The 26,764-nt window shown below is 28.0% G+C and overlaps 3 protein-coding genes and 1 long non-coding RNA gene across 7 annotated transcripts; 3 read left to right on the top strand and 1 right to left on the bottom strand.

Moving 5' to 3' along the window:
* The first annotated feature begins 4,920 nt into the window (after nucleotides 1-4,920).
* Nucleotides 4,921-12,160, top strand: LOC127287748 (uncharacterized). Of its 2 annotated transcripts, none has more exons than XM_051314845.1 (4): nucleotides 4,921-5,581; nucleotides 10,235-10,328; nucleotides 10,425-10,573; nucleotides 12,027-12,160. In XM_051314845.1, exons 2-4 carry the CDS (start codon nucleotides 10,256-10,258, stop codon nucleotides 12,132-12,134), a joined length of 330 nt encoding a protein of 109 aa, XP_051170802.1. In that variant the 5' UTR covers nucleotides 4,921-5,581; nucleotides 10,235-10,255; the 3' UTR covers nucleotides 12,135-12,160. The 2 variants fall into 2 exon arrangements, with proteins under 2 accessions (XP_051170802.1, XP_051170800.1); XM_051314843.1 differs by having other exon boundaries at nucleotides 10,401-10,573.
* On the bottom strand, nucleotides 6,065-9,968 carry LOC127287639 (uncharacterized). Its single transcript, XM_051314677.1, has 4 exons — nucleotides 9,167-9,968; nucleotides 8,377-9,107; nucleotides 7,123-7,897; nucleotides 6,065-7,042 (listed from the first exon to the last, which is right to left on the bottom strand). Exons 1-4 carry the CDS (start codon nucleotides 9,945-9,947, stop codon nucleotides 6,306-6,308), a joined length of 3,024 nt encoding a protein of 1,007 aa, XP_051170634.1. The 5' UTR covers nucleotides 9,948-9,968; the 3' UTR covers nucleotides 6,065-6,305.
* Nucleotides 12,161-12,249: 89 nt separating the features above from the next.
* On the top strand, nucleotides 12,250-14,085 carry LOC127287750 (uncharacterized). 2 transcript variants are annotated; one of them, XR_007843920.1, is made up of 4 exons: nucleotides 12,250-12,512; nucleotides 12,594-12,674; nucleotides 13,027-13,313; nucleotides 13,621-14,085. It is a non-coding gene; the product is annotated as an uncharacterized LOC127287750 (long non-coding RNA). The 2 variants fall into 2 exon arrangements; XR_007843919.1 differs by lacking the exon at nucleotides 13,621-14,085 and having other exon boundaries at nucleotides 13,027-13,612.
* Nucleotides 14,086-15,995: 1,910 nt separating this feature from the next.
* LOC127287744 (furin-like protease 1) lies at nucleotides 15,996-22,117 on the top strand. 2 transcript variants are annotated; one of them, XM_051314839.1, is made up of 3 exons: nucleotides 15,996-16,122; nucleotides 17,795-17,898; nucleotides 18,672-22,117. In XM_051314839.1, the coding sequence occupies exon 3, from the start codon at nucleotides 19,549-19,551 to the stop codon at nucleotides 21,910-21,912; it is 2,364 nt and encodes a 787-aa protein (XP_051170796.1). In that variant the 5' UTR covers nucleotides 15,996-16,122; nucleotides 17,795-17,898; nucleotides 18,672-19,548; the 3' UTR covers nucleotides 21,913-22,117. The 2 variants fall into 2 exon arrangements, with proteins under 2 accessions (XP_051170796.1, XP_051170797.1); XM_051314840.1 differs by lacking the exon at nucleotides 15,996-16,122 and adding an exon at nucleotides 16,146-16,273.
* The last annotated feature ends 4,647 nt before the right edge of the window (nucleotides 22,118-26,764 follow it).

Here is a 26,764-nt window from a genome sequence, read left to right as displayed (position 1 = left end):
TGCATAAAGACGTAGTTTTGCTTGGCCTTTTTCTCTCGCTTCTCAGCAACTGTTTTACTTCGCAGCTGAAACAGGATTAAAGCACATTTGTACTAAGAAATAGAAACCGTTTGCAAATTTAAGAATAGAAAATTTTTTTTTCTACACAATTTATAAAAATGCATCAAAAAAAAAATAAGGGTAGATAATTTACGATAAAAATTAGTGATGATGGCGTCACGTGGCGTTTTAATGTACTTAATTGATTTTTTGATAGGCTATGAATTGGTATGAATCACTCAAAACAAAATAACGACTGGATAAGTATAGAAACTTAGAGCTCAGGGACCATCATGCGGGTGGAGTTTGAAAATAAAGCGAATGATAATTATTTATATAATCCAAGAATTGTGTGCGAAAATAATTAAAATAAAAGCAATTTCTAAATTTATTTTATAAAAATTAGTTTTTTATTAAAATTATTAACTATAGTTTGTAAATAGGTCTTAGAAGCTGAATTTTACATCATAAGATAATATATGTCCTTGTGAAAATTTTGTCGTATTTTAGACGTAATGTGTACTTAAGTAAAGAGACTCTAAGCATGTATAAACTACTCTGTGTTTATGCAAAACTTAATGTATACTATAGAGTTCCGGGTTGACTCTATTTTGAGGGTAAAAGGGGGATGAAAAGGGAGAGTAAGGGAAGAGCGTAACGTGTCGGAATTTCTAGCTCTCTGTTTCCCACGCATCGAATGAAAAGCTTTATATCCCACCTGCAACTGTTCCCATTTTCTATAAATCCCAAAATCAAAACCCCCTTTTCATTTTTACGATATCATAATTTCTTAACTTAATTTTTCCATAAATCTTTTATACCCAATTTAGTTTTTGATAAACAAACCGAAAAATTGTATATATATACTTTTTTTCTTATATTGTCCTCTTCAAATAATTATGGAAACATATAAGCTAACATTGTATTAGATAATATTTCAAAAATTTTACATTAATAATAATTGTCTTTTCAAGTTTTCAAAAAATACTTGTTGCTCACGAAGTACTATTTCACCAACGTGTCAACATAACCTAAAAGTTCCCATTGTGAAACTTCCTTTAAAATAAAATAGCATTTCGAGGAGTTTTCAATGATTTTTTATTTCGTATAGTATATAGGTAAAAAAAATGTTTTTGCAAAGATTCGTACTTGGGGTGTACAAATATATATATATATACATACATAGAAAGTCCCTGAAAGAGCTCATGTTTCGTTCTTTGTTTGGCATCGACTTATACTTATACTCGTGATGCAATTTTCTTATAGGTGAAGGAGGGGTCCGACGATCGTTAAGTTGGGGACCCACCGCACCGGCCCTCACCCTTGATTCGACCCTTGGCCCTGTACTCTGCTTTTATTCAACTTGCACACACCCTCTTGCGCACGTTTGACTTACGTAGATTTTCATACGTAGAAAACGCATCTGCCCGCGTTCTCACGCGCTGGTTTTTTACACCCGGCGTACAAAATCTCGTTACCTGTGTTCAAAATTGTGCAAAAATTTCACAAATCATGTATTATGTATGAAGACTATACAAAAGTTTATTTTACAAAAAATGCTTGTTTATTATTATTAGTCAGAATAATTTTTTTTTAAATTTTGGCGCTATTATTTTAGTTCATGGTGATGGCGCTGTTACTATCTCGTTTTATAACCTTAAAACGAGAAGTCTATTTTATTTATGTTTTAAATCCAATGAAATTTTAATTAAGGAAAAGAAAAGAGTAAAAATTATTTAACTCCGAAAAAAATTATTCCTATAGATATCAATTAAAACCACTTTTTACATATTTCGAAAATTATTACCAACCAAACCAGCGACATACAGTTAAAATTAGTTTAAATTTTCCTGAAAAGTAAGCAATTAGTCAATGTTACATGTCTGTTAATTATGTTTGTTAACTGTAAATTTACAATTAGATTTATTACAAAGTTGTCATATCATGTTATTTAATGCTTTATAAAGCTCCATCAACTGCTTTATATATGTTTATGATTAATAGTTAGTTATAAATTTACTCTAGCGTACTCAAAAATAATACGTCAAAGTCATTCACAATTTTCACAAGAATTTCAGCAATGAATTATTATATTTCTCGTGCACGTTTAATAATAATAATAATAAAATCAATTTATTTTCCATGCATTTATTAAAATTTATTACTGAAAAAAATATTGGTAAACAATAATAATAGTATCTTTTTGTTTCAGATGATTTTGGACACGAAGGAGAATAAAAAAGTGAAGCTGCTTCCAATAAAGGTTTGTTTTATATTAACGATGAATAATAAATATCAACAAAAAACTAATTTTGTCCACTTGAAACGAAAGTGGATATAAGAAAAAGTGAAACGATATTCAAAAGAAAAGTTTGTTTAACATTAATAATGAATAATACAAAACAATAATTAGGTCACATTAAAAAAATGCTTTTAAAAAATATTTAATAATTTTTTTTTTAATTTCAATTCATTAGAAAGGAAAAGTTGTATGAAAAAATTTAAGCAACGAGAACAGAGAGAATAAAACTACATTAATTATACTGAACATCGTATGTATATGCAGGTGTACAAAAATAGTTCAGAAACCACATAAAAGTAGATTACAAGCATTTGTTTTCCCTCCGGTAAACTGTGCTGTGTATTTTTCTCTTTAATTGCATGTGGGCATCACAAGAAAGGTAAAAAAAAGGAAAAGGAAGTTTAAAATCTTGGAGGGCTATCCTACTTTTATGATATATTTAACGTTACAAATAATAATGGTTCTCAAACTCTTTTTTTATAAACCTGTTGGGGTGACAAAAAAATTCTCATTCTCCATAAATCATTTATTTAAAAGAAAAAAAAATATACAAAAAATATTTTTAAAAAACTATTACATCCCTCTCCCTTACATAGTCTTTTTTCCCTTTTCCCACGAAAAAAAACAATTTTCAGTGAAATTAATTTATTATGCAAATGACAAAATTTTGATTTTTATCGGGATTTTTTGAATAAATAAAATTTTTTAACTTTCACTAGAATTTGATTTCTATAAACTCATGATTATTTTGTTAAAATAAGAACACTTTTTTTTATCTTAATTCATGAGAACCTCTGAAAGCATAGGAAATTAGTGTTCCGACGAACAAGTGCATCGACCCTCTTTGTCTGTTTCATTTGCCTTGTTTCCTCCCCTCATCACCCCTGAGAGCACCATAATAATTCTCCATCGGGATGTCAGGTACCTGCCACTCCTCGCTCTCTCTCCCCCTCCCCATCCTTTAAATAGCAGCACATAACAAAGGGTGAGGTTTACCCTGCTTAAAGAATGAGCTAACCGCCTCGTAACCTGAAATTCTATCTATCATTTTCATCGTCACTAACCCTATTTTTCTAGGATTTCTTTTATTATTTTTTTTCAAAATACATATATATATACCCTATTTTCTAACTTTAGGAAAAAAATTTTCTGCCGGGGCGCACAATCTGTAACAATGTTTCTTGATTGATGCACCTATTATATTGTATTCTAAAAAGTAGTTTTTCAATTTAGGGTTAAAAAATTAAATTTTCATTTATTAATTTTATTAAAATCAAATAATTCAGGATACTATAGTCTTCTTATGCAAATATTTGTCAATGACGTGTTAGTTTAGTATTAATGTAAACAGATCAATCCAATGTGGAAGTGGCCTTAGAGACCGATCTTAGGTATATTGTCGAAGGACCTTTACGTGTCTGCGAGTCTAATTTGACTTTGACAATATAACGGTTCAGAACAGTGGATTATGATTTAATTTAATAAAAAATAAATTGTATACATTTTTCTTGAAGAATTGTATAATTTAACATTCTCATACTATATGAGAAAGTATTTTGTTATGAAAATGAAGTAAACATAAAATTATATATTAACGGTTTTTAACTTGATCTCCTTACTTGGCAGATCGCATTAAATTCGATCCAAGTTTAAAGCCAGGTGAGAGCTCTGATTCCACCCTTTTCCATTAGTGTACCAAGACCCAATTCATCCTCTTTGTCTAAAAATATCCCTTTATTATTTTTTCTATCTTTCTATATATACTATCAAAGAAATAATTTTTCTAAACTTTAAGTAATTGAAGTGAAAGAAAAAATATTTTTTTGTTTGCTTCATGTAAAATGAAGAAGTGTGAAGTTCTCCCAAAGGTAAAAATGAATCGGTTATATAATTTGGATTATTATTTTTTTTAAATCCTTCCTTCGAATGTTATCAGTTTGTGAATATAAATGACACGAATACAAAAGGCGAATTTGAAATTTGTTGCATTATTCATGACATAACACAGTCATATCCGGTTTATGCTTCCTCTCTGGATTCTATACCCGGGTTTTCCCATGACATGGAATTCCCCTGGTGATGTTGACTGACATTACTTTCGATTATACGTAGATTTATGAATATTACGTCAGAGATTTGACATAATCAAAAGGAAAGGGGTATAAAAATAACTGTAGTACCCCTTTATTAGTATATACAAAATAATTATTTATGTACTGAAATTAAAGCTAGTAACTAAAAATATATCTTTTTGTTTCAGATGACTTTGGGCACGATTGGATAAAAAAGTGAAGCTGCTTTCAAAAAAGGTTTGTTTTATATTAATGATGAATAATAAATATCAACGAAAACGTAATTTCGGTCACTTTGTTATTAAAACGAAAGATGATATAAGAAAAAGTGAAACGATTTTCATAAGAAAGGTTTGTTTAATATTAATGATGAATAATACAAAAACAATAATTAGGTTTTCAGATATATTTGACCCTTTTGATAAGTCTCCCTATACATTTTTTTGCAATTATTTATTAATTAATATCCAACATTGCTATTAAAAAACTCTTTTAAATATTAAAATCAGTAAATGTTATCGGTCTCTAAGAAAAGTATTTAAAATTATAATTACCTTATTAAACATATATATATATATATAGGCTTACATAGGGGCTGTCGTGTATTTAAGTGTATAAAAATGTGTGTTCACACGTATATATATTTAAGGGATGTGTAAAGATACCCGCAGGGGGGTGACTTTTAAATATTAAGAGTGGAAAAATCATTTCCCAGATCGACAAACCCAGGGGGGGTCTATAAAAGGTTGCAATGATTCGACACGTGACCAACAGATGCTAATGAGGACAAAATGAACCCCCATGCAAAACATATGCTGCCCTCGTGACCGCTCCAATGACCAATCGCGGTAAACTGTTACTTCCGTATATTTCTCATGCCCCTATCGCGGATTCGCTTCATAACCACCCCCATAATGTTGCACACGTTTTATCGTTATAACAACCACCCATTAACTTCTATTAAGGGAATTAAATATTTTCCAAAAATAACTTTTTTTTTGCTACTGGTATAAATATCAAGAATTTAAACGAAACTTATTTTTTTTAAATTTACAAACTGTATTATTTTCGCTAATAACGTTAATACTGTAATTTACTCAATGAACACTTTTATGGATTCAAATGTATCGATTCTCCGCAGTATTCCAATTCTCGTGCCTCTAAACGGGTAAACTTGGTTTTTATTTATTATATTCACGGGAAAATTTAATTCTATATTGTTGTAATGAAAATTAACGCTATAAATGTTTGGATGTTCAAAAAGGATGTTATTAAGAATTTGTAATCCACATTCGTAGGATCACATTAGTTCTGGTGAATTGTTTTTATTGGTTCACGGTCTAGAGAATACTGATGTTGAGATTTAGTTTTGTTCAAACACGAGAGCTGATCGAAGAAACGTGGTTTGCCTCACTTTATTTCCCCAGGGTGATGGAGAGATTGTTTGTAATATTGTAATTTCGTTGTATCATCGGTAATATACATTTACCATAATCGTTATCGTAACATAACACATTATTTACAACTTTAGAATATAGTAGAACTATATTAAATAATTAATATAATTATAAATTATAAAAATATATTATAACTTCCGATTTTTATTAAACAATTAATTGTTGTAGGATAAATGTTAATAAGAGCCCTGATAATATCTTTTGTTTTGATCTATTATCTGGTATATTTTCTACAAAGAATTGAAGTTGATCCACGAAAATTTATTGTCAGTCAAAAAATAGAGGCAAATGCTGAAGTGAAACAATTTTTTAATTTTTTCCGTCACGTTCACATTTTAGAAAAGGTAAAAATCACTTTGAATATATAATTTACATTCCCTGATAGTAATTAATAAAATTAGTATAACAATTGCAATAATAGGAATATAATTATAATCAGGGTAGAGATTTTAAACGAACCCAAAGTCCACATTTAGGAGTAGTCGAAAAATGCAAGTCTCGTTTTATCGGAAGTTCAGTTTTTGACGAAATTTCCAAATTACAATTAATCAATAATTGAATCAATGCTAATTTTATTTCAATCATTGCCATTCTCCTTCCAACACACATTCGTGGACCTTCACCAAATGGTAAAAATACAAATTTTGATCTCTTCTCTTTTTCATTCTCATTAAATCGTTCGGGATCAAATTTTTCTGGATTTGTCCAATATTTGGAATCCATATGTAATCCATAAAGTGATATCAATGTTATAACACCGGGATTAATTTTACAAGACAATCCATCTTTTCCAATAAGTTCACATTCTTTTGTACAAGCTTTCGACAACAATGGTATTGTAGCGTTTATTCTTATCGACTCGTACAAAACCTTTTCCAAGTAATTCAATTCCCCAAGGACTTCGTAACATAATTCACCGTTAAATTTTTCAAGAGCTTTTCGTATTTCCTGACGCACTTTTTCTTGAATTTCAGGATAAACGGCTAATTGAAGACACATATAACTCAAACTAATACTTGCTGACTCGTAAGCATCTAATAAAAAGCTCTCCATGTAGATCAATAAATTTTTTTCGTCTAATGATTTATTGCTGTGGGTTTTTTGATAATCTATCATCATTTGCAAAAAGTCGTTGTAGTACTCGTTGGTGGTTTCTCTCGCCTTTATGACATCTGAAAGAAATATTATATAGAAATAGAAATAAAATTTTTTTTTGATGATAATAAAAAAAAAAAATATTAAAATTCAATACCATTTATGCTATTACGGAAAAATAATTCCAAATGTTTTGGTACACGGCGAATTCTCAATAATTTCGCCAAACTCGGCGAGTAGAATGATAACATTTCTTTAGTTCTTGATAAAATTGAAGAACCAAACATATTTGATATTACACTTTCAAAATTATCATCACTATCAAAACAATGTCCCTCCATTCCAAAACCAACATGTGCAACAAATTCTCCCGTGTATCTATTCCAAAATTCCACTAATTCAACATCCCTATTTTTATCATCAACAAAAATAGTTTGTAAATAATTTTTCAATTTATAAGAAACTTCACGTGTTGACAAAAATAGACATTTTAATTTACTACTTGAAAATCCTGTTGTCAAAACTGATCGTACTTTCTTCCAATTCTCCTTAGTCGCAAAAAATGGATTTTGACTCATTGATGGATCTAAATTAGAATCAAGTAAAATTTGATTTTCACCAAAACTAGAAAAATTAGTGACAAGTACAGATTTTGCGAGTTCAGGATCGCGAAGAAGTAATGTCGGTGTTTTAAATTGATAAAATCCAATCATACTGTAATTATGATAGCTCTGATAGATTCTCTCGCATAATGTAGGAAAACTTTCTCTCAATGTCAATACAGACCACATGTGACCCAATCCTGGAATTATTCCCGGGACACATGGTATTTTCTTTATTCTCCAATAGTCATATATCCATATTAAATGAAAATATAAATAAATTAAAAAAACCGTTAAACAGAGGAGAATGTAAATTATTGCCATATTATATATTTATATACTTTGCTGAAAGTTCGAATGAACACTAAAAAAATATGCTTGTTGCTTTTAACAATCTCTGATTACGTTATCATTTAAAAAACATTGAACTTTATTTGGATTGAATTATCAAAGGCAATTATAGTCAGACTACTTTCCTTAATATTGTAAATCAGTTTTTATCTTTTCTTATTTATATTTAAAAATAGATATGAAGATTCAATAATCAAATTGCAACTTTTAAAATTGTTTTACACTCATTTCAGTTAATAAACAAAGCGACAAAAGTTGATGACATTTATTATATTTTAAAAATACAAATTTTGATTTTCAAGAAAAGGAGATTTTTTAATATTACAATGCATTGTTAGAAAAAAAAATCCCACCGCTGCCACCATGAATTATTTTTTTCTAAAGAAAATAATTTTTTAAAAATATTCGATTATTTAGAATACTTTTAATTGGTAAAAAAATAAATGTATTTAATGTCATAATAATTTCACTTTAATCCACAAACCACTTTTGGGATAGGTACTAAAACTAGTGTCTCTTTTAATGGGAAGAATATTTTTTTTCGATAATTGTAAAGAATAATTCATTAAAATTTGAACCATTGCTACTTTCAATTCAATCATTGCCATTTTTCTACCAACACAAATTCTCGGTCCTTCACCAAATGGCAAAAATATATATTTTGAACGTTCTGATATTTGTTCCACATTAAAACGTTCGGGATCAAATTTTTCCGGATTTTGCCAATATTTTGGATCTGTATTTAATCCATATGAAGAAATTACTGCAATATTTCCGGTTTCAACTTGACAAACGAGACCATCACTTCCACGTAATTGACAACGTTTGGTACAAATTTTCGTGAATACCGGTATAACTGGATCAATTCTAAATGTTTCATAAAATACTTGTTCCATGTAAATTAATTCCTTAAGAGCATCATAATCTAATTGTCCATTGTACTTTCTAACAATTGTATTAACTTCTTGACGAACTTTCTCTTGAATTTCAGGATGATTTGCCAATTGAAAGCAAATAAAACTCAATGCAATACTTGCTGATTCATAGGCATCAAGAAAGAAACTTTCCATTATCACCAACAAGGATTTCTCATCTAAATTATTCGGATTATGACTTTTTTGATAGTCTATCATCATTTGTAGGAAATCATTGCGAATTATATTCTCATGTTCTCTGCTTTTAATCACATCTGAAAATATAAATCAAAAATTTTTATATCAATAAATTTTTGCAAAAATAAAATTTTACCTTCCACAAGTTTTTGTAGGAAATCCTCCACTTTTTTTGGTACACGTGAAATTCCTAAAATTCTCGCCAATCGAGGCATAAAGAAAAGAATCATTTCACGTTCTCTGCCAAATTTGGAAAAATCAAACATTGATTCAACGGTGTTTTGAAAATTTATTAAATTATCATCAAAACAATGACCCTCAACACCAAAACCAACATTTGTCACAAATTCACCAGTATATTTTGTCCAAAAATGTAATAATTCAATTTCCACAAAATTCTTTTCGCCGAGCATATTATTCAAATAAACATTAAGTTTATATGCCACTTGTTTAGCTAATGTAAAAAGTAATTTTAATTTTCGATTTGAAAAACCATTTGTCATAATTGTTCGTTTACGTTTCCAAACATTGCCTTTAGCAAAAAATGGTGATTCACACATTGATGGATCTAATTTTTCATCAAGTTTAATTAAATTATCATGAAAATTTGCAAAATTACCAACAAGAATATCTTTCACAAGTTCTGGTTCACGTACAATTAATGATGGTGTTTGAAATTGAAAAAATCCAACAATACTTGAATTCATATGTGTTTTATATAAATTCTCACAGAGACTTGGAAAACTTTGTTTCAATAAAAAAACCGACCACATATGTCCAAATAGTGGTATTTGTCCTGTGGCTGTTGGTATTTTTTGTTTTCGCCAAAAATTCAAATTCCATGTTAGAAAAATATATAATGAAATAAAAAATAATAAAAATAATAATAGAACAATTAATGTGAATATATATTCCATTCTCAATAAATGTATAATGCAAACTGAAGATATTTGTAAACAACTTTACGTTTATTGTCAAAGAAATAAAGAAAGCGATATCGTATATCTTATTTACCAAATGAAATAATGGTATATAAGATTCTTCATTCATAAACAAGTGAATGCAAATTGAGAAATGGAAATAATATACTAATGTTATCCTATTTTATAATGTTCATTTATATAAAATCAAAAAATTACAAAAGATTATCAAAAAGTAATGCAATGGAAAAACAAATTCTAATTATAATTATATATTATTTCAGTTGTGTCCTTGGTTATGGAGAATGAACGAGGCAGATGCCAGAATTTTATCGCCTGGAAAATTTTTCACTGCTTTGATAAGAATACCAATTTTAGGTTCGAATTTTGGTTCATTTTGAAGTGCAACTAGCATTTTTTAAAATAATAATTTATTTTTACATTGTTTAGGTGAAAAGAGAATTTTTTTTACAGTGACAAATTATAAACCACCAAAGTATTTTGCAATTGAATCGACAGATAATTTTCTTAAATATCGAATAGAGATTCGTTTGAAGAAAGAAGAAAATCATCTTATTTTTGAAACAAGTATCTTTTGTAATAAAACCACTGCTCTATTTCAAGTGAGTATTTTTTAAAAGTTTATTAAAAAAAAAAGTTATTTAAAATTTTTCGAAAATTGAAAAAAAAGGTGAGAAATTATTAGAGCAGCTGAAATTCAGGTTCATTGAACCAAGACAGATCACTAGATGAGCATTCTGAGTTACTACTCCCTCGTGAGAGGAGATAGATATTTGCTTCACGATCTTTTACTTGCAATTCGCGAAGACTGGGAAAGTCCTATTCACCCCCCCCCCCTCCTTCTCAACAGTCTTTTTCTGAGGGGTAGACGTAGAAGTAGAAGAAGTATATCCTATTATCTCAACTATTTCCCTTAACTCTGGGGACCCCTCTCACAACTTTCAGATCTTTACAACTCTGAGCTTATACCAGAAAAGGAGGATCAGAATCCATTCTTATAGTCGCACGTGCCCTTCGCTGATTTAACAAAAGATGTTCGCAAGCCCCATGGAAAATCCTTCTTGCGTAATACCCCAAGATGATTTGGGTCTTCAGACAAGTCTCACCTGGTTCATTTTTTTTGGCGGGAAAATATCACTTCAATGCAAATCATTCAGAGGACAAAGAATTTTTTTAAAAAACTTTTTTTTTTTAGTATTTATAAAATATTTATTAAACATTTATAAAAAAAATTTTTTCACATATAGTTAATTGTATATTTTGTATAATTAATTAACCTTAAAATTTAAAAAAGAAACATAATTAATTTTTATTTATTAATCACCTGGAGTGCTATTCTATACCTTCACTTCACCTTCACTTCACCTTCACTTCACCTTCACTTCACCTTCACTTCACCTTCACTTCACCTTCACTTCACTGATTCTTTCACTTCCAGTTCTAGTGAAAGTATAGTAAAAATGAAGTGAAAATGAAGAGAAAATGAAGTGAAATTATAGTGAAAGTGAAGTGAAAATTAATCTCACGTGACATTTTTGTAATGAAAAGTTAAATATCAACTCTTCTTTTCTTTTAAACTCTTATTCTTAAAAGAAAGAAGCATTGTCTTTTTCTTTGCCTTCTTTTTTTTCTTTCTCTCGTCTTACCTTTTTCCCTCCTAAGCCAACTGAAGAATTGTCAAATTCATTGATTACTGTAACTTTTTTCTAGCTCCAATGACCCCGACAAAGATCCCTTGTCCCGTTAAAATTCAATGCAAGCTTTATAAGGACAGCTGTCTTCTGATATCTGTTTTGTGAACGAATCTTTTGTCGCGTGCCACACGTCATTTTATACTTGCGCCATCGTTTATAATTTTATAATCTTTTCCTTTTTTCTTCAGCAATTATATATTAGAAAAGAAATTTATTTTCCAATCATTCATTTTAGTAAAATATATCAAAACATAAATTAACAATTTTTTTAAAAAATATTTTCATAACAGAATGATAATATTAAATATATATTTAAATAAATAATTAATTTTTTTAAATATTTATACCCTTTTATTTCCAGTACACCGTGGGAAATATTTTATTTCACATCACCAAAAAACCACTTCAACAGTCAGTTAAAAATTTAATTGAATTATATAAGAAAATTAATGAATTAGAAATTATTTAATAATTGTATTTTTTAAATAAAAAATTTATTATTTTCAAATTTTTAATAATTTTTAATTGAAAAAAAAAGAAAAAAGATCCGAATTATAAAGTAGACAACTTCATAATTGAAAAAAAAAATGTAAATAAATAAAAAAAAGCTTTATTTATTATAATGGCTACTTTTTAAATAAATTATTCAAGTTTAAAATTAGACAAAAAATTATGAATTTTTTACACTTTGCCAGTCTTGCCGTATTTTATTTAATGGCAAATGTCATTTTCTTCATTTTTATTCGTCTACCAGTAACACATCAATTAATAGAAATTTCTCACGATAACGAAATATTCAAATTGTCCGAGGTTATTGATCAAGACAAAATTATTCAAATTGGCCAAGGTTTGACAAAAAAAAAAAAAAAAAATTGTCTTTTCATAATTCTATTTGATTATAATTTCATTTATTTTAATATACATATAGGCGAAGGATCAAAAACGTCGGAAAGTTAATTTAAAAAAAAAAAAATTGAAAAATTTTGTTTGAAAAAATATTTATTGACAGGTATTAATATTTCTAAATATTTTAATGTAAAATAATAAACAAAGTTCAAAATAATAAATATTACACATAAAAAATAGAATTAATTATAAAAATGTATTGCGAATGAATTGAAAATTTTTTTGAAAAAAGATTGTAATTAGAAAAGAGGAAAAATATTTTACCGACTCAGTTGTGAAAAAAGTTACCAATGTTTCGTACTACATATCGTAAGAGGCAGCACTGTTCAAATAATTTGAAAAAAAAACAATTTTTTTCCAAAAAAAAAAACAATTTTGCTATTACATTTTTATATTTAATTTTATTAACAATTTTTTGACAATAATAAAATTACTAATTTTTTATAAATATATAGAAAATATGAATATTTTTACATGGCAAATAAAAAGAAAAACAAAAAATGATGACGCTGAAGAAAGAAGAAGTAAAAAAAAATCAATAAGTGTTCGATTCAAATGATTGATTTGAATAAAAAAAAAGTATTTGAGATTTATATATAACAAAACAATATATATATGGGCAATGGGAATTATTCCTAATTACTCGCGAGCATACGGCGCCTTGGAACAAAACCTTTAGGACACAGAAGGACCAAACTCGTCTGCTGCTTTTGACATTGATTGATACTCTCATTAATTTACCGTATATAGTGCCAATTTCACACTCTCCTAAACGAATATCATCGCATTCCATTCAAAGACTGATCGAAAACATTTTTTTTCTTTTTGCATCATTTTTCTATACTTAAAAATTTAAATTCAATGAAAACAAAGGACTATTGTTAATTTTGCAAAATTTTTTGAAAATATTAATAATTTGTCAATTTATTTTAATTATTAGTATTATGCATATATGTGAAATTGTTTATCATAAATAACAGTAATGAAAATGACGTCCTCTCATTAGGGGCTATTCATATTTTATATATATATATTTATTCAATTTGCAGAATATGACTCAATTAGTATATATGAATGATAATAATGAAGGAAATTTCTTGAATTAATTATTAAGGCAATTATCAATGCAATATGTATTCTGCGAGACAGTGAATAAAATTGGTGAAAGAAATCAGAGGCAATATAGTCGGTGGAATATATAAATGTATTTCTCAGGAGGTTTAATATTCATCGACGTGGGTTTATTTTCTCTGGTCGATGCTAATGTCCCGAAGAAACTTATAAATTTGCCCCACTGGGTTTTAATTAGTAACGAAGTTTAATTTGTCGAGTAATCAACGAAATAGAAACTATATGTATATAAAACAGGATAAAAGGATTTTCTGAAGCGCTCAAAATGAAACAAGACCAATTTGCATTTTTATATATGCATTATTTCACTGTATAATATCAACTTGGATTAAATTATTTTTCTTTTCTTTTTTTTTTTATATAAAATTTTAAAATAATAAAGTGCCAATATTAAAATTCATAAAGAAAAATTTTTTCGAAAAGGGATTTAGAATTTTTAAATTTTAAATTTGTTTTGAATAAAAATAATTCAAAGTTTACAATTTTGCAGCTCCATCTGGGAGATTAAAAAATCTTAATTGCGAGAAGTGTTCTTCAATATTAATTTTACATATACTCAATGCCAATATGGAAGAAGAAGCAGCATCAATGTGAAGTTAGCAGCACAATTAATTTTTCTTAGGGTACGGTCACAAATTCTAAGTAGGATCGTTATGGTGCTGCCAACTTCACATCGGTAACAGAAGTACGTTATCATGAACATAACCTCAAAATTTAGGTTAACGTTAAAAAGGAAAATTGAAATTGTTACTGAAAAATAGAAATAAAATGAAATAATTCGAGAACGAATGAATTTTCATTTGCTATTAGGCTGTGCGATAATTAAAATTACGTATTTGCTGTTCATATTTACCGTTAACTAATATAATAGATCTAATTGCAGGAAAATGAATTGTCATATGCGGTCTCTGGAATATTGAATTCTATTGCCATTTTGAATTTCAGTCATAAACATTTGTCCTCTCTTCTGATTACAGTATTATAATAGAATTATATAATAACAAGCTCCATAGTATTATGGAATAATATAATATATTGAGATTCATTCCCTTTCATTTTATCATCGCTAATTTTATTTCAAAGGAAAATTTTTAATCTATTATTTCACTTGTCCCTCAATCTGTAATCAGATCAATAATTATTGGTATGATACTTTTTTTTTTTGAAAATTGTAACATATATAAGGAGTAATGAAAGACCGTTGATAGAATGTCAAAAAAGGCAGCAAGTGAAAAAAAAAAAATGCAAAGAGCTCCTCTTTTGCTATTGGATCGTATATCACGAAACTGGGAGACAGAATTCTACCATGTCCATAATGGAGAGTCATAAGTCACAGAGGATTATTGGTTGACTTTCCTTTCAGCAACCAACCTGCATTTCGGACCTATAAGCTATATAAATGGTTGTCTGAGAATCTCTATAGGATAATATAGTATCCTTTATGTATAAAATGTTGGATTATATTTCTTTTTTTTTTTTCATTTTGATCCAAATACACACCATCACAAATGATATCCGCAAACATTTGCATTTTTGAATACTTTTTTTGGTTAAATGTTTATTAACTGTTAATAATAATTAAGTAATTAAAAGTTTAAATTAAAATCTTTCGTTTATTTTTGGTGTTAGAAATATCTCTTTTCTGCTAGGAAAGATATAAAATGTTTAATTAAATGGATAAGTCCAACGAAGCACAAAAGAGAGATAACATGTAGAATGACAAATTCATGGGATTTACTTCGTGTAAATGTAAATTTTTGCTTTTTTTTGTAAAAGTGATATTTTTTTTGTGTAAGTGATACTTTTTTTAGTGGATATTTTATTATCATAAGCGATATTGTCCCTCTCTTCTTTATCGACCATGAGTTACTGGTTACAACCTGAATTTGCAGCAAGAAACATTATTGTAAAGAAAATAGAGGCAACATTAAGGCAATGTTGTCAATAACATTGGCTCAATGTTGTCATTTTTGCAAATATTGTTACAATGTTGCCAATATTGCTTTCTAAGTTTAGTAATATAATATATAAATATAAAATATTTATACATAATATAAATTTAACTATTTTCAGTATTTTCTTTATTCCATGAAATTAATTTTTCTGTTTTATAATCCCAAGAGTTTTGTTTTTTTAAAAAATAAAAAATACAATTTTTTATTCTTGTTACCAATTTTTTTTTTCTTGTGACTCACTAGCGCCATTCCTCGTGAAGTCGTTGTAGCTCTTTCTCTCTGTACGTACTTCCCGACAAAAGATTCTGACAACAGAATAGTATGTATATATATATATATATACAGATATGTATAGGTTAAACACAATCTCGTGGCTTTAGTCTCATCGTCTCGGCGTCGTGTCCACGGATAGCCACCGTGTGACTATATACCAAGGCAACGCATTATCATTTATAACAAATAACGGTAAATAAACTAGTGAAAAAAAGTTTAAAAAATTTTTTTTTTTATAATTGTGCTACCAATACAGCGTTATGTGTGTGTGTATATGTGTATTTTTTTTTAAAAAAAGAGGATAAAACCAAAAACTTATTATTTTCTTTAAAACTTCACAAAGGTAGTAGGTATTGACTATACATTAAGATTTGACAGATTTAGAAATGATTCAGAATTTCTTTTTCAAAAAAAAAAAACAGTAATTCTTATTATACACAACCTTAAGTTTATAATACAAAAAAATAATTCTTTTTTTAAATTTCTAAAAAAAATTTTACAACAATGTTAATAAAATATTTAACATGGTGTGATGGAATTACACACTAAAGTGATAATGTTACACTGTAATTTAGATACGCGGGAAAGTGAGGTCATATTTGAAATAATTAATCTTTTTTTTCTTATTTTTTCCATTTTTTTATATGTAAAAATATAAAACAATTTTTTGTTTATTTTTTTATTATGAAAAAAAAAATATATATAATTTTTTTTTAAATTATATACGTCAATTTATGTGTATTGTAATAAAATTTAATAACTTGCGATAAATTGAAGGGAAGCATGCAATAACATGAAGGACGCTCAAACTGGACCCCCCCTACTTTACAAAGGAGATGACGTAAAAAAAATAATAGCAAAGAAAAAAAATTGTATTTTTTCTATTTATTAGAAAAAAAACATAATTTTCATTTTCTTAAATTTATTTAAAACTCAAAATTTAGAAATCATAAAATGTCGATAATTAATTAAAATTTTTTTTCTACTCTTTTTTTTTAATTGAAAAACATTGACACGTATCACGATAAATTCATTGACGTATGTGAACGAATTTCTTTTGTGGTACTTTGCACCTGAGTAAATATTGAATCGACGAATATCGCCAACCTTAAAAATAACACGCATTTTGTTATTGATTTAATTTTTTTTCTGATTAATAAAAAACACGTGTCCCATTTTGCTAAAAATCTATTTGATTGAAATTTTTTTTTTAATTCTGATTTTAAAATATTTTAAAAGTTAAAACAAATTTTTTGAGAACTTAGTTTTGATTTTGATTTAAAATTATAATTCATGTTTATTTTAAAAATGTTTCAAAAAAAAAATACAATTTTGATCTTAAACAATGGGACAAAGAAGTTGATATTTAGAATATTTTTTCTTTTTGTGTAGCGAAATGCAATGTAAGGAAAGAAAGGAAGATAGTCAATTGATTACAGAATTTTAGGGGATGCAAGTTGGGCGTTTCCCCTAGGGTGCAAAAAAAAAAAATAGGGGTGCCGTAATGATCCTCATATTTTCATTTATTAATACACGTCGTTTTTAAGATTAATATCTTTTTTTTTGTAATCGATATTCTCCAGTCTTTTTAGATAATTTTTCTCATTTTATATTCGCAAAATGGCATAGCAATATTTGAAAAATTTATATATAAAATGAAAAAACTTAAATTACTGTTGGTCCATGACATGCAGCGCCACTAGAATTGAAAAAAAATTATTCCTTTCTATAATTGTAGGCACCATTTGTAGATGTCGTTAGTTGTCTTAAACTAATAGTTGGCTCAAAATTAAATAAGTTTTGTACAATATTTTGCAACAAATCTAAAAAAAAATTTCTCTTATTTTTTTTTTTATTTTTGCAGATTCTCTACATTCTAAATTTGGCAATCAACATTTCTCATCCAATGATCCATAAAAAATTGTGACAAAAATTCTTTTTTTTTTTTGTTGCTCATCATACAAATAGGTAACTAAACAATTTTTTAATATTGTTTTACAACATATAATTTAAGTATCATATTTTTGTACATCACATCCGGAAATTGTCGGCTAAAAAAACAACAACATGTCTTTGAATCATGATAAATAAATTAAAAGATAAGATATAGAGCTTAAACGATAATCATTGTAAATTTCACATCTAAAGACATATTAATGAATGTGTGTTTTAACTCTTTAAAAAGATTATTATAAGTTTGTAAAAGTAATTAATTAACTGAATTTTTATGTTATATTCTTAAGTTAAGATATTGTACAGAAATATTGAAGGAAAAATTTAAAATTTATCGCACTTTTTCAGTAGAATTAGAGCTTTAATTTGAGACCAAAAAAGTTAAAAAAAAAAAAATAAAGGGTGTCTGAGATATTACTAAAAATGTCCAAGCGTCTTTTTGTGATGATTTTGAAATGAAAGATGCTTGAACATTTTTATTAATATCTTAGAAACCCTTTAATATTTTTTAATATTTTTGGTTTTAAATTTAAGCTCTAATTCTACTTATAACGTGCCATAAATTTTAGATCTTTCCTTCAATATTTCTGGACAATGTCTTAAGTTAAAAATATTGCTAAAAATTACTGATATCTATTAACGGAATAGAAATTTTTTTAAATTTTTAGTAAAAAATTATTGATTAGAAATTAGTACTCGCGCTACATGTACCGACAATTTTCGACATTAAACAAAAAATTTAATTTACATGATAAACAATAATGAAAATAAACACATTATTATCGCAGCAATATTGTTTGGACAATCACTAATTTCACAAATGGAACATTGCTCAACGTTAGAGGATAAATTTTCCAAGATGACTAATCACGACGACTTGGCAAAAAGAATCTATAGGAAATTCAGTACAAATAATCACAGTGACAATAAGAGTGGAAGAAAATAAAAAAAGAGAGAGAAAAAAAAAGAATAAAGTAAGAGACAATAAGAATTATGATATTGTGATCAATGAAAAGTTCGATAATGTAAATTAATAAGATTTTAAAGTCTAGAGCGGCAAATAATAATTTGTTACAGATTGTATAGTGAAAGAATTTTGAGAAAATAGTACTTCCCCCTTTTGTTTCGTTTTTGTTTTCATTTTTTAAAAGATTTTAATTATGTTTATGAATTTACAACGATTAATATAGAAATAAGCGATTGGAAATTAAATGTATTTTAAAATTTTGTTGACTTGCAAACGAAGCAACTTGTTTTTTTTTTTATTAAGAATTTTCCTATATGAGTTTGTTCTACGTAAATGCATTACGTAATTGAAATATACAGGAAAGTAGTGATTCCCCTTCTATTTTAATTCTTTCATAATTGCTTGATTGCACAGCTGAAGAGAACATTGGCATGTATGTTCGAAATATCCGACGACGTGTATAAAGTAGATCAAGTATATATGTATATAAATATGTGTGTGTGTGTGTTTATACTTGATTAAGAGGATATCAGTAGGGGTTTTTAATTAAAAAAAAAAAAAAAAAAGTGATGAATGTATAACAAGAATATATTGTCGATATTCAGTTAATAATTTTCGTATCTTTGTACATAAATTAGTATTTTTTTTTCTTTATATGTGACAGTGATGCCTCATTTATTTGTCGAGGCTGTGAAATAATGATGTGCACAAAGTGGATTTTCATTTTAAGCGTTCTCTTTTCAATTGGTGATATTTTTGTCGTTGCATATTCTAATCAATGGGCTATGCATATTGTGGGTGGTCCAAATGTAGCCAAACAAGTTGCCGATGAATATGGATTTCGAAATTTAGGACAAATTTTTGATGATTGGTATCATTTTGATCATCCATTAGTGGTGAAAAGATCAATTGAGCCACATAGGGAAATTCATCAAAAATTAATTGATGATAATCGTGTTAAAAGAGCTGAACAACAAAGAATAAAATCACGAAAAAAAAGAGATTTTATAACAACTAATCAAAAGCAAACTATTTTAAATGATGAACGATGGTCATTAATGTGGTATTTAAATCGTGGAAAGGGATTGGATATGAATGTACAAGACGCATGGGCTGAGGGAATAACTGGACGTGGTATTGTGGTAACAATATTGGATGATGGTTTGGAGAAAGATCATCCGGATTTAAAGGATAATTATGATCCGCAAGCTAGTTATGATGTAAACAATCACGATGAGGATCCAATGCCACGTTATGATTTTAGCGATAGTAATCGACATGGAACAAGATGTGCTGGTGAAGTTGCTGCAACGGCAAATAATTCAATTTGTGCTGTTGGAATAGCATTTCGTGCGCAGGTTGGTGGTGTTCGTATGCTCGATGGAGATGTGACGGATGCTGTTGAAGCTCGTTCTTTAAGTTTAAATCCGCAGCATATTGATATTTATAGTGCTTCGTGGGGTCCAGATGATGATGGTAAAACAGTTGATGGACCAGGTGAATTAGCAACAAGAGCATTTATTGAAGGAATAACAAAGGGTCGTGATGGTAAGGGTTCGATTTTTATTTGGGCATCGGGAAATGGTGGTAAGGATGGTGACAATTGTAATTGTGATGGTTATACAAATAGTATTTGGACACTTTCCATAAGTAGTGCAACTGAAAATGGTTTTGTACCATGGTACAGTGAAAAATGTTCATCAACATTGGCGACAACTTATAGTTCTGGATCACAAACTGAAAAACAAATTATAACCACTGATTTGCATCATTATTGTACAAGTAGTCATACTGGAACATCGGCATCAGCACCATTGGCTGCTGGTATTTGTGCTCTTGTTTTGGAAGCAAACCGAAATTTAACATGGAGAGATATGCAGCATATTGTTGTACGAACGGCAAAACCTGCGAATTTAAATGCAACGGATTGGGTGACAAATGGTATTGGACGTAATGTGAGTCATAGTTTTGGTTATGGTTTAATGGATGCCTCGGCAATGGTGCGTCTAGCTAGGAAATGGAGAACAGTACCCGAACAACATACCTGTGAGGTAATAGCACCGCAAGTAGGACAAGAGATACCGGCTAAAAAAACATTAAGTTTCGAATTGAATGTCAAAGAATGTAGAGGAGTAAATTTTTTGGAGCATGTACAAGCTAAAGTGACTCTGACAGCTGTAAAAAGAGGAAATCTTGAGATATTTTTAACATCGCCACAAGGTACAAGAAGTACTTTACTTGCAAAAAGACCTCATGATATGTCTAAAGCTGGCTTCAATCAATGGCCATTTATGTCTGTTCACACTTGGGGGGAAAAACCACATGGTATTTGGACATTGGAAATTCACAATGATGGAAGATATTTAGATCATCTTGAAGAATGGAAATTGATATTCTATGGTACAGAGACTGCCGTAGAGATTGACGATAAACCAGGACAAATTGCCATCTCCGAATATGAAGTACCTAGTGAATCATCAACGGATGTTAAACAGAACATCATTGGCAATGTAGACAATTCATGGATTGGAAATCAAAAAATTGATCGTTATCCACAATCAGAACATTCAACACAAAGACCAACAAGTGAAAAGCAAACAAGTGAAAATTGTAAAATTATGAATTCATCACATGAATGTATTGTTTGTAAGGAAAATTGGTTTTTAACTAAGGGACGTTGTGTACTTTATTGTCCAGCCGGTACTTATGGTGCTTCAGATGAAAGATATTCAGTTTGTGCTGCTTGTCATTATTCTTGTGCAAGATGTTCAGGACCATCTGGAAATCAATGTACAACATGTCGTGCTGATGCTAGTTTAATTGAATTTCATTGTGTTCTTAGTTCAATATCATGGAAAATGCAAGCGACAAGATGGTTTTATTGGATGACAATATTTTTTATTATTAATTTATCAACAATAACTGCCGCTGGAATTTATCTATGTGTTTTTTGGTTCCGACGAAAACACAATCCTCATACATATGACTATAGTAAAGTGTCATATTCACAAAATGCAAAAGCTGAATGTGGTGCTAATGATTCTGCGTCCGATAGTGAATGATTAGAAACACGGCCTATTTAAAAAAATTAAAATAATTTATAAAAAAAGAAAATTTGTTTTAAACTATATATTTATACATATCTTGATATCTTTATATAAGAAAACCAATTTCCGTCAATATTATTAGATAATAGGTTTTGTATTAAGAAAGTTTAAACAGCACTTGTTATAATAAACTACAAAACGACTTTAATTTTATAAATAATTAGAATATCATTTATTTATTATTATGTTTATTTCGTTACTTTATTTCCATTTATAATTTCAAGTAATATCAAATGAAGTAAGTCTCTTGACAATATTTTATGAGGTTTGTTTTTATTTACTGGAAAATGAAGTAAAATTAAAAATTCATCTTATCAATGTACATATATTTTCGTTTATTGAGAAAATTTTATTTTTTAATTTTTCTATATGTATATTGTTTATTTTTGAAAAATTCACACATTTGTTTGTTTCTATTACTCGAGGGCATTTTATTAAACTAAGCCCCAGGGAATTTGGAAAAAATTATTTTATTTGTCGATACGTTATTTTTTTTTTATCAAATCGTGTTTTATTATAGAATTCAAGGCTTCAATGGTTATTTAGCTTTTTCCAGTTAAATAAAAACATTCAGACAACGTTTTCGAATTTTGTAAATATTATTTAAGAGATTATAGTTTAATTTATTTATTACTTCATGTAACATAAAAAATGGTTTCTTTATTTTATAATAGTTAATTAATTGTAATCAAAATGATATATATTCGTAATGATGTATAATACACGCAATTATATGGAAACAATAATATAAGTCTGAGTCTAGTTTAACAATTGTTGCATCATTAATTCATATGACTATATAATAATAAAATATATACTGTGCTCACTTGAGCAAATATTTCACAAATTCTTTTCTTTATTTTTCATTTAAAATTCAAATTATTCTGATAAAAAGAAGTATTCGAAATATTGTTTTAATATTAAAAACTAAAAATTATTATTATTAGCGTAAAAAAAAAGAAATAATTTTAGAATATTTTTTTTTTAATTTTTCAAATATGAATACAATTTTTAAAAATATATATAACTCTTTAAGGATTAATTGAATAACCGAGTAGAAGCAGATTTAACGGACTTTACTCAAAAAATTCGTTTGAAGTTTGAACTGCGGTTTATGAAAAAAAAAAAATTGTACAAAAAAAAATCACTTCAATTGAATACACAAACCCGAATCGTAAATTTGACAATGGGTATAGGAATCGACAACGAGGACTACTACTGCTGATGCGTGGAAAATTGTGAAAAACAAATACGAGTCAATGTTTTGTTATAACTGTTTCAAAACTTGTGGTCGATAAACTATTGTTTCAGTTTTGTTTATTTCAATCATAGAATAAAAATGAATATGAAATGAAAAAAAAAATTGTAACTAACGCAGAAGCAATTCAAAAAAATATAAAACTATTTTATTAAAAATTTTGAATTTTCAGAGATTTATACTACTTTTTTTGGAGGTATAAAAAACTTTTGACTCGTCTCAGCTTGAATCTATATTTTATTGGAAATTCTCGTCTCATTAGATATAATTTAAAGGACGACATTAAGTAATTGAGTTGGTATCTTTTGAACCTCCTTGTAACACATAGTGTAAGGAGTAATAAGCCTCGAGTGTCCTGTAGAAACATGCAACCTCAAGCCCAGGCTTAAAGTTCCATCCAAGTTGCAGTTTATTGCAACTACTCGTCGTCCTCTTGGTATGGTTTTGCGGCTTTACCTGGACCCAGGTGTCCAACTTCAGTGATATTACCCAGAGACGATGAAACAGTATTTTTTTTTTATTGATTTCCTTTTTTTTCCCCCTAAAATATGCAAATCTATTACAAACTGAAGACTTCAATTTTAATTTATGACTCAGAAATAATATTTGAAAAAATTAGGAAAAGTTTTCTTAAAGTGTGACAGTGTTAATATCTTAGTGAATTTAAAAAATGTTCCTTTTGCTTTAAAGTAATGATAAAAATTAGAACAGAAAATATTCATCCTTTCGTTGGATAAAAATGTTTCCTGGTTTATCTATCTCTACTCCCATGATTTCGAGTACACCGCACAGGAAAAAGTTCTTTTCTTCCGCCAAGAATCAACTACCCCATCAGCTCTTGAAAAACTTTGTGGTCGCTTCCCGACGTTTCCTTCGTTTCAGGATTTCCTGTGATACTACACACCATTCTAGAAAAAGAAATACAAGATTCTCCTACCAAGAGTTCATTTGATAAAATTCCATTTTTAAATCAAAATTTCTTTTTCTACATTTTCTTCCATAGAAGACTATATAGATTAATTTTAATTTCATAAAAGAAAATTAAATTCTAAATAAATGATCAAAGCAAAAAAATATTATTTGTTCTTTTAGCTTTATTTTGATTTCAGTATGAAAATCTCTTATCTGCAAACTATTTGTCGCAATATAGTGAGAGAGAACATTTATGGGGACATATTTTACATAACGGGTCTCGCTCTTAAATCCAGGGAGAAATCCCTTCTCTAAATATGAGATTATTGAGCATTTTATATCAATATCTTGGTTTCTTAAATCTATCAACTACATATAAATTCTATTTTTTTTCAATATAAAAATTTATTCACTCTCTTTTAAATATATCCAGAATATTGAGACGAATATAATTTTTGATCAGTCAAAATTAAAGGGTTTAATACGTTTCAAGTTCAAATAAGTAAAAAGTAAAATTATATTCTCATCAGCGCGACCGGGTTCAAAGTTGCTGGGCTCTTTGAAGAAAAATAAAATAATAAAATTTAAGCACGTGGACGCTAGTTAATTTAAATAAAATTAACAAATAATTATACGAGCAAAAGAAAGCAGGAACCGTTGGGGAATTCTCACAAAAAATTAAAAAAATAAAATCAAGCAACTTCCAGGAAATTTGTTTATTTTCAAAAATAAAAATCAGACATCAAACAGTTACTTGAGTTGATCGAGTATCGACTCTTCATCGCAACATACAATTTGACGATATTACAAAATTTGTCGAATATATTCCTTTGCAACACACTACAATTATCAAACGCACTACATTCAGAACGGTCGAACAAAGAGTGCGTGTACCGGCGATTTTCGACAATGCGTCCAATTAGTTAAATATTGGCGCTTAGATCGATCTAAGGTCGCAGGGGTGAACCATTGACCTCAGACTCGATACCCTTATTTTAAGATAGTCGATCAACATAATTGTTTATTTCAAAATATTCAAAATAATGTCAAGAATGATTTTTCCGTCACAATATTTTTGTTTAATTGATTATATATTATATTTATAATGGAAATATTAAAAATTATCTAAATTCTAGATAAATATGAGATAAAATATTAAATATAATTTTGATTTATGAAGAAGAACATGCTTGTTAATCTTCTTTACGTTTATCGACATCTCGACTCTAATTTAGAGAAGGAAATTTTACATAATCTCTGAGCAAATCGTTGCTGTTCATATTCTCAGTATTCTCGTTATCGCACACTGAATATTGGACAAAGCTTTACAATTCTGGGTATACTCGACTGATATGCAAGTGCTTGAGGGTGAAAAGATTTTTTTTTTTTCCAAACAATACCCTATTATAATTTTATCAAAAAATTATTTCCCCGAGATAAAGTTTACATAAATTTCAATTTGTATGTAAATATAAAAATTTGTATTATTAATGTAATAATTCATGTAGAAAGGAAACAGAATTTTGAAGACACAAATTATTGAATTGTAATTTATTTGAAATATTAGCTTTAGATCTTTTTTTAAATTGAGTTTAAAAATTAGATTTGATTTGTTAAATTCTGAATAAAAGAGAGAGAGAAAGTGATCCTTGGTGAACAGTCCTTGTAACCAGAAGATGAAAATATTCCACTGAAACTAATAATGTTGAAGTTTTATGATTTTTTCTGGATATTTTTCAGGCATCTAGATAACCAGGGGTCCGAAGTTCGAATTGTACAAAGGTTTATTTAATTCTCGCCAAAAGTAGTTTATTGTATCAATAGATTTATTTTTTTTTTTATCAAATTAGAATAATTATAAAGCAGAACGTGTCTCTAATGTTTCTTGTTCGTTGAATATATATATAGTTGCTTAAGTAGCTTATTCATGAAATTTGAAATTAACATTAAGTGGAATGTGAATATTTCCAGTTTAATATGAATCATTTTCAACAAGGAGCTAATTATTATTATGATATACTGAAACATTTATTCCTTAGTTCAGTGAAACATTCATTCTCATAAATTCCATTTTCATCCTCTCGCATATTATAACAAAAAGAGAAAAGAATATAAAAATAAAAATTCTATCATAAAAAGTTAATTTTCCTTTAGTTCTTTTGTTGAAATTCTTAAAAAAAAAATAAATAAATAAAAATTATTGACATTGTGCAAAAGATAAAAGGAACAATCAAAAACAAAAAAAAAAAGTTTAACATAAACTGCGTAATGTGTTGCAACGTTATTCGAATCGGTTTTTAAAGGTTCGAAAAAACCAACATGCTTCTTTGAAACTTTATATTTCTCGCCTTAACTTTTCTACTTCTGTTTCATCTTTCATGAGTAAAACTTATATTTTTCCAACGAGCAACGAATCTCGCGTACAAAGTGCAGAAGAAATACGTAGGTATATTTTCATCGTGAACGTGAGAAACGAGATAGTGAAAAATATTAAATTTTAGAAAATTTTTTTTTCCCCTTTTCATATATATATATATATATATATATATATATATATATATATATATATATATGCAATAAAATGTGCTAAATTCGACAGACTGAAAGAACAAATATCAAAACTCGTTGGTTCTTAAA

Source organism: Leptopilina boulardi, unplaced genomic scaffold, assembly GCF_019393585.1.
Source record: "Leptopilina boulardi isolate dan_hultmark-lab unplaced genomic scaffold, ZJU_Lbou_2.1 LbouV2_372, whole genome shotgun sequence".
NCBI lineage: Eukaryota > Metazoa > Arthropoda > Insecta > Hymenoptera > Figitidae > Leptopilina > Leptopilina boulardi.
The sequence above is the reverse complement of the archived record's forward strand: the minus strand, read 5'-3'. Positions and strand labels throughout refer to the sequence as shown.